The 8,887-nt window shown below is 45.3% G+C and overlaps 1 protein-coding gene across 2 annotated transcripts in view; it reads right to left on the bottom strand.

Annotated features, from left to right (window-relative positions):
• Nucleotides 1–20: 20 nt before the first annotated feature.
• LOC311122789 (interleukin-11 receptor subunit alpha-like) overlaps nucleotides 21–8,887 on the bottom strand; it is a gene marked incomplete at its 5' end in the record, with an annotated part of 39,875 nt that continues 31,008 nt past the window's right edge. The window contains 3 exons of one of the 2 annotated variants that reach the window (XM_084197106.1): nucleotides 21–3,948; nucleotides 7,407–7,486; nucleotides 7,686–7,779. In XM_084197106.1, the coding sequence (XP_084053232.1) occupies nucleotides 7,408–7,486; nucleotides 7,686–7,779 (173 nt within the window). In that variant the 3' untranslated portion in view covers nucleotides 21–3,948; nucleotide 7,407. Of the gene's footprint in view, nucleotides 3,949–4,200; nucleotides 4,241–7,406; nucleotides 7,487–7,685; nucleotides 7,780–8,887 lie in introns of those variants that run through there. The other variant, XM_084197107.1, reaches the window with a different exon arrangement.

Here is an 8,887-nt window from a genome sequence, read left to right as displayed (position 1 = left end):
TACCATTCAGTTCTACCTTTGTAACTCTGCATTGTTGGGAAAGGGCTCGTAAGCATTTCACAGTAAAATCTACACATATGTCGCATGTGACAAATACAATTTGATTTGAATACAATTTTTCACAATTATCAACCATTTTCCCAATAAATGGTTTGTCTTTACCCAATAATAATAGGCCTACAATCAAGCCAGCATGTCCTGTGGTAGGATTTCCTAGTCTCACGTGTCAGACAATTTCTATTACATATACCCAGTGGTTGACTTGGATTTAAATAGGTGCCGGTACACATTTTGGGTGCCGGTACTGTTTATAATTAGGTGCAGGAGCTCCACAGTACTTTTGAGCTAATATTCTATAAGAGGAACAGGAGCTCAATCGGTAGAACATTTGAGGTGCCGGTACTGGGCTCCAGTGAGCTCCTGCCCAAGTCAATCCCTGCATATACCGTAGAGACTGAAAATCAAGGCCACCACCACATCACAACAACCTTAACCCTATCTCTAACCATCACAACAACCCTAACCATCACAACAACCCTAATCCCTCTTCAACCTACAGTACTGTCAGGTAAAAACACACCATTGTCAACCATGTGTTAGAATCTCAGTATGTGACGGTCGGAGAGAGAGAACATTTAATCAGAGAGATGTGATCAATAATGCTCTGGTGGAGAAGACATGTCAGTGTCTAATGAACATCTTCTCTGAGCATCTCAGGTTAAAAGAGAATCTCAGGTGACTGACAAATCAGAGAACCTCTCAATGCTCCTATAGCCTGATGGGATATCTTGTGTATACTTTGTACTGACTGCACTTTAAGTCTGACAGCTGTAGGATTTCAGTATGTTATGGAAACTGAAGGGTGACCGCTGTAGGATTCAGTATGTTATGGAAACTGAAGGGTGACCGCTGTAGGATTCAGTATGTTATGGAAACTGAAGGGTGACCGCTGTAGGATTCAGTATGTTATGGAAACTGAAGGGTGACCGCTGTAGGATTCAGTATGTTATGGAAACTGAAGGGTGACCGCTGTAGGATTCAGTATGTTATGGAAACTGAAGGGTGACCGCTGTAGGATTTCAGTATGTTATGGAAACTGAAGGGTGACCGCTGTAGGATTCAGTATGTTATGGAAACTGTGGACTACCTCTAAGGACATCTAGGGGGTGAACTCCATGACCCATGACCCATGACCCATGACTCATGTAAAAGTTGCCATTTTCTATATGCATAGCAAGGCTTTGGCACAGATAACAATGTATTGTTAGAGGTAGGGCAAACATTATCCATCACAAACACATCTTTAGGTCTGAAGTTCAATTTGACTTGAACTGGATTAGAAATATAATTAAAACAGGGTTTGAATTGTAAAAATCATACATTGCATAAAGTTCACTTTGATTATCATTGAGACAATCACTTTCCGTCGATCCTTATCACAGAGAACATGAGCATATAAAAATATGATGTCAAATATTAATTACTATTAATCATGAAAAGAACATGATCGTGTGTTGAAATGTGGCTGCGTCCCAAATGGCACCCTATTCCCTATATAGTGCACTACTTTAGACCAGAGCTCTATGGGCCCTAGTCAAACATACAGCACTACACAGGGAACAGGGTGCCATTTGGAACGAAAGGAGTACAGACTGGGAAATATATACTGTATCTGAGCTTCATATCATTGACTGGAGAATGGTGCATACGGAACAGTTTTAGCTAAACATCTCTAAAAATAACATAATATATATGAACTATTTCATTCTGTTGGTTAATATAGAATACAACATCCACAAGGCTTCAATAGGATCCATGCATAGGTACTAGCTTGAGAAAACATTACAGTTGTCAAATAATCTCAGAAAGGAACTTGGAGTGAAGGCACCTTGTGTTTTACATGACTACACAGCGCTGTAAAGAACCAAGACATAACATCACTATCACTGGCATCACTATCACTGGCATCACTATCATCACTATACTGGCATCACTATCATCACTATCACTGGCATCAGAGCAGAATAATGCTGTGTAGGTAAAGGTTTTCGGTCTAGTCTGGTCTGGTCTGGTCTGGTCTAGTCTGGTCTGGTCTGGTCTGGTCTGGTCTGGTCTGGTCTAGTCTGGTGTAGTCTGGTCTGGTCTGGTCTGGTCTAGTCTGGTATAGTCTGGTCTAGTCTGGTCTGGTCTGGTCTGGTCTAGTCTGGTATAGTCTGGTCTAGTCTGGTCTGGTCTGGTCTGGTCTAGTCTGGTCTAGTCTGGTCTAGTCTGGTCTGGTCTAGTCTGGTCTAGTCTGGTCTAGTCTGGTCTGGTCTGGTCTGGTCTAGTCTGGTATAGTCTGGTCTGGTCTAGTCTGGTCTAGTCTGGTATAGTCTGGTCTGGTCTGGTCTGGTCTAGTCTGGTCTGGTCTGGTCTGGTCTAGTCTGGTATAGTCTGGTCTAGTCTGGTCTGGTCTGGTCTGGTCTAGTCTGGTCTAGTCTGGTCTAGTCTGGTCTGGTCTGGTCTGGTCTAGTCTGGTGTAGTCTGGTCTGGTCTGGTCTGGTCTGGTCTAGTCTGGTCTGGTCTGGTCTGGTCTGGTCTAGTCTGGTGTAGTCTGGTCTGGTCTGGTCTAGTCTGGTGTAGTCTGGTCTGGTCTGGTGTTGTCTGGTGTAGTCTGGTCTAGTAATAATAATAATAATAATAATAATATGCCATTTAGCAGACGCTTTTATCCAAAGCGACTTATAGTCATGCGTGCATACATGTTTGTGTATGGGTGGTCCCGGGGATCGAACCCACTACCTTGGCGTTACAAGCGCCGTGCTCTACCAGCTGAGCTACAGAGGACCACTGGTCTGGTCTAGTCTGGTCTAGTCTGGTGTAGTTTAGTCTGGTCTAGTCTGGTCTAGTCTGGTGTAGTTTAGTCTGGTCTAGTCTGGTCTAGTCTGGTGTAGTTTAGTCTGGTCTAGTCTGGTCTAGTCTGGTGTAGTTTAGTCTGGTCTAGTCTGGTCTAGTCTGGTGTAGTTTAGTCTGGTCTAGTCTGGTCTAGTCTGGTGTAGTTTAGTCTAGTCTGGTCTGGTGGAGTCTGTAAGTAGCCACATTGTGGGCCTGTTACAAAACATAAATAATGACGGATTTGACGAATATCCACTTTGTTAGATCAGATTTGTTGAATGTGCCTCCTTTAACGCATCTATATACAGGAAGTTATGACATCATCCTGACACTGCATCTATATACAGGAAGTTATGACATCATCCTCCTTTAACGCATCTATATACAGGAAGTTATGACATCATCCTCCTTTAACGCATCTATATACAGGAAGTTATGACATCATCCTGATACTGCTAGTAATTAGCCAGCATGGATATGGCCGAACTCTGTTCCCTCCTCCTCATCGAATGACCAATAGCAGCAGCCTCGTTTGCAGGGCGTTCCTTCTCCTCTGAATTGCAGTACCTATTCTGCAGAATGCCAATCTGTCCATACCCTCTTCATAACCAGTATATAACCAGTCTAGAACATGTTATAATGCCAATCGGTCTATATAATAATGCTTCTTACATTTGAAGAAGCATTTGAAATGAATAAAGGACCATTAGATCATCAGGTCCCCAGAAAGGAATACTGTGAAAGGTACCAGAACCTATACCTTGTTCAGTCAGTCAGGGTCAGAGGACAGATATGTTGTTGGGTGGTGATCCACACTGTACTGTACAGTACGTAGTGTTGAGCCTTATGGCCAATCAGATGATGTTAAACTCCAGTGGGTGGAGTCAGTCATTCGTTCCACCATGTCTGTCCGTTTGGCGGGCAGCGATCAGGCCAGGCAAACGCTCCAGATGGCTTGTGGGTAGCATGGTGGATTGTGGGTAGTGTTTTGTGGACGCTGCACCCACCTGTTGGGGGTGTGGCCTGGTGGAGACAAGGGGCCCTATAAGGGCTGAGAGGAGGGGCCAACCTAGGCTGAGGAGAGGAGAGGAGGTAAGATAGGAGGAGAGGAGAGGAGAGGAGAGGAGAGGAGAGGAGAGGAGAGGAGAGGAGAGGAGAGGAGAGGAGAGGAGAGGAGGGAAGAGGAGAGGAGAGGAGGGAAGAGAAGGGGAGAGAGGAGAGAAGGGAAGAGAGGAGAGAAGGGAAGAGAGGAGAGAAGGAACAACACATATAAATCACATCTAATAATGCCTTTCTCTGACAGACAGGCCCTGCATAATGACAGAGCTGGGTGATGAATATAGAGAAGATGGACAGAAAGAAAGAGCTGGGTGATGAATATAGAGAAAATGGACAGAAAGAAAGACAGACATTCAGATATTATAGTTTTTTTTCAGTCATCAATCGACACACAATACCCCATAATGACAAAGTAAAAACAGGTTTTTAGAAATTGTAGCAAATTTATAAAAAATAAAAAATAAAAAACGGAAATATTAAATTAACATAAGTATTCAGACCCTTTACTCAGTGCTTTGTTGAAGCACCTTTGGCAGCGATTACAGCCTCGAGTCTTCTTGGGTATGACGCTAAAAGCCTGGCACACCTGTATTTGGGGAGTTTCTCCCATTCTTCTCTGCAGATTCTCTCAAGCTCTGTCAGGTTGGATGGGGAGCGTCGCTGCACAGCTATTTTCAGTTCTCTCTAGAGATGTTCGATCGGGTTCAAGTCCATCTGGCCACTCTACCATAAAGGCCTGATTGGTGGAGTGCTGCAGAGATGGATGTCCTTCTGAAAGGTTCTCCCATCTCCACAGAGGAACTCTGGAGCTCTGTCAGAGTGACCATCGGGTTCTTGGTCACCTCCCTGACCAAGGCCCTTCTCCCCCGATTGCTCAGTTTGGCCGGGCGGCCAGCTCTAGGAAGGGTCTTGGTGGTTCCAAACTTATTCCATTTAAGAATGATGGAGGCAACTGTGTTTTTGGGGACCTTCAATGCTACAGACCATAGTGCACTCCAGGATCCAGTTGCAGAGGGAGGTGTTCAGTCCCATGGTCCTTAGTTTAGTGATGAGCTTGGAGTGCACTATGGTGTTGGACGCTGAGCTGTAGTCAATGAACATCATTCTCACACAGGTGTTCCTTTTGTCCAGGTGGGAAAGGGCAGTGTGGAGTGCAATAGACATTGTGTCATCTGTGGATCTGTTGGGGCGGTATGCGAATTGGAGTGGGTCCAGGGTGTCTGGGATGATGGTGTTGATGTGAGCAATGACCAGCCTTTCAAAGCACTTCATGGCTACAGATGTGAGCACTGTGGGGCGGTAGTCATTTAGACAGGTTACCTTAGCGTTCTTGGGCACAGGGACTATGGTGGTCTGCTTGAAACGTAGGTTTTACAGACTGGGTCAGGGAGAGGTTGAAAATGTCAGTGAAGACACTTTCCAGCTGGTCAGCGCATCCTCTGAGTATTCGTCTGTCCCTGCGGCCTTGTGAATGTTAATCTGTTTAAAGGTCTTACTCACATCAGCTTCGGAGAGCGTGATCACACAGTTGTCCAGAACAGCTGGTGATCTCATGCATGGTTCAGTGTTTCTTGCCTCGAAGCACGCATAGAAGGCATAGAATTTAGCTCGTCTGGTAGGCTCACGTTACTGGGCAGCTCGCGGCTGGGTTTCCCTTTGTAATCCGTGATAGCTTGCAAGCCCTGCTACATCCGAGGAGCATCAGAGCTGATGTAGTAGGATTCAATCTTAGCCCTGTATTGACGCTTTGCCTGTTTTGATGGTTTGTTGTAGGGCGTAGCAGGATTTATTATAAGCGCCCGGATTAGTGTACCGCTCCTTGAAAGAGGTAGCTCTAGCCTTTAGCTCAGTGCGGATGTTGCCTGTAATCCATGGTTTATGGTTGGGTACGTATGGTCGCTGTGGGGACGATGTCATCAATGCACTTATACTCCTCAATGCCATTGGATGAATCCTGGAAAATATTAATGTCTTTGCTAGCTAAACAGACCTATAGCTTAACATCCGCTTCAACGAACCACTTCCGTATTGAACATGTCACTGGTACTTCCTGTTTGAGTTTTTGCTTGTGAACTGAAATCAGGAGGATATACACTACTGGCCAACATTGTAGAATAATTGTGAAGACATCAAAACTATGAAATAACACATATGGAATCATGAAGTAACCAAAAAAGTGTTAAACAAACCAAAATATATTTTATATTTGAGATTCTTCAAATAGCCACCCTTTGCCTTGATAACAGCTTTGCACACTCTTGGCATTCTCTCAACCCCACACCACCCAACCCACCCAACCCACCATCCTTAGCCCTAATATCCCCCACCCACCCCACCAGCCTTAGCCCTAATATCCCCCACCCACCCACTCCACCAGCCTTAGCCCTAATATCCCCCACCCACCCCACCAGCCTTAGCCCTAATATCCCCCACCCACCCCACCAGCCTTAGCCCTAATATCCCCCACCCACCCCACCATCCTTAGCCCTAATATCCCCCACCCACCCCACCAGCCTTAGCCCTAATATCCCCCACCCACCCCACCAGCCTTAGCCCTAATATCCCCCACCCCACCCCACCAGCCTTAGCCCTAATATCCCCCACCCACCCACTCCACCAGCCTTAGCCCTAATATCCCCCACCCACCCACCCCACCAGCCTTAGCCCTAATATCCCCCACCCACCCACTCCACCAGCCTTAGCCCTAATATCCCCCACCCACCCCACTCCACCAGCCTTAGCCCTAATATCCCCCAACCACCCCACCAGCCTTAGCCCTAATATCCCCCACCCACCCCACCAGCCTTAGCCCTAATATCCCCCACCCACCCACCCCACCAGCCTTAACCATAATATCCCCCACCCACCCACCCCACCAGCCTTAGCCCTAATATCCCCCACCCACCCACCCCACCAGCCTTAGCCCTAATATCCCCCACCCACCCACCCCACCAGCCTTAACCATAATATCCCCCACCCACCCCACCCCACCAGCCTTAGCCCTAATATCCCCCACCCACCCCACCAGCCTTAGCCCTAATATCCCCCAACCACCCCACCAGCCTTAGCCCTAATATCCCCCACCCACCCCACCAGCCTTAGCCCTAATATCCCCCACCCCACCCCACCCCACCTGCCTTAGCTCTAATATCCCCCACCCACCCCACCAGCCTTAGCCCTAATATCCCCCACCCCACCCCACCCCACCTGCCTTAGCTCTAATATCCGGTGGTTGGTTGAAATTGCGAGCCCTCTTTTTATACTGCGGTGATTGGTCAGTTGTATGTGATAATAGTGCGGTGATTTGTCAAATTTGCAAGCCGATAGCATAATATGCTGGGTATTATTGATTTAGCAAAAAAAATATGCAATCGCAGAATCCTGGAGGCAATGTAGAGTAGTAGTGGACCTCAACTTCTCCATTTGACTAGTTAGTGATAAGGGTTATAGGTTAGAGGTCAGGGCTCACTCACTTTAGATTGGCATGGACTTCATCTTCACCATTGAGGTCAGTTCCTGTTTTGTCACATTGTCCCGCCTCCATTGCCTCACCCTACATTGAAAAAGCAAAAAAATATTAATATTTACATGTGAATAAATGTTTCAATTCACTTGCTATAGAAACTGTGTATTGGAGTGTGTCTGATTTCGACATACTAGGAAAATAGGTATTATCATTATCATCATTATCATTATTATATGAGGACCGATAGAGAGGAGGCCAGGGCCAGATAAATGGTATATTATCTCACCACATGAGGACCAACAGAGAGGACGCCAGGGCCAGGATGATGCCAGTGAACAGGGCCAGTAGAATCAACAGACTACCACCATCATCCTCGGGGTCTAGAGAGAGAACAGAAGAGAGAGAACAGTTATGGAATGTATGTTAATTCTGTTGTCCTGTCCACTGGATCAGACAACACTTGTATAGCTTAGATTTTTGTCTGCGGTGTAAAATGTTCTGTGTTTTTGTTTTTATTATGATTATTATTTGTATATTATTTTCTTAAGCACCTTGGGTGTGAAGACTGATGTATAGAGAGACTGATGTACAGTACCAGTCAAAAGTTTGGACACACCTACTCATTCCAGGGTTTTTCTTTATTTTTACTATTTTCTACATTGTAGAATAATAGTGAAGACATCAAAACTATGAAATAACACATATGGAATCATGTAGTAACCAAAAAAGTCTTAAACTAATCAAAATGTATTTTATATTTGAGATTCTTCAAAGTAACCACCCTTTGCCTTGATGACAGCTTTGAACACTCTTGGCATTCTCTCAACCAGCTTCATGAGGAATACTTTTCCAACCGTCTTGAAGGAGTTCCCACATACGCTTGCCGTGCGGTAGCAGAGAGAAAAGTCTATGACTAGGGTGGCTGGAGTCTTTGACAATTTTTTTAGTGTTTATAGTGTATAGTGTTGAATCATCCGCATACATAGACACAGTGGCTTTACTCAAAGCCAGTGGCATGTCGTTAGTAAAGATTGAAAAAAGCAAGGGGCCTAGACAGCTGCTCTGGGGAATTCCTGATTCTACCTGGATTATGTTGGAGAGGCTTCCATTAAAGAACACCCTCTGTGTTCTGTTAGACAGGTAACTCTTTATCCACAATATAGCAGGGGGTGTAAAGCCATAACACATAAGTTTTCCCAACAGCAGAATATAATCGATAATGTCAAAAGCCGCACTAAAGTCTAACAAAACAGCCCCCACAATCTCACAGCCAATCATCAGTCATTTGTGTAAGTGCTGTGCTTGTTGAATGTCCTTCCCTACAAGCATGCTGAAAGTCTGTTGTCAATTTGTTTACTATAAAATAGAATTGTATCTGGTCAAACACAATTTTTTCCAAAGGTTTACTAAGGGTTGGTAACAGGCTGATTGGTCGGCTATTTGAACCAGTAAAGCTCTTTAAAATCCAGTTTCAACTGTTCATAGCTG

This window comes from Coregonus lavaretus, assembly GCF_964263955.1.
Source record: "Coregonus lavaretus genome assembly, contig: HAP1_SCAFFOLD_4083, whole genome shotgun sequence".
NCBI classification, from domain to species: domain Eukaryota; kingdom Metazoa; phylum Chordata; class Actinopteri; order Salmoniformes; family Salmonidae; genus Coregonus; species Coregonus lavaretus.
The sequence above is the reverse complement of the archived record's forward strand: the minus strand, read 5'-3'. Positions and strand labels throughout refer to the sequence as shown.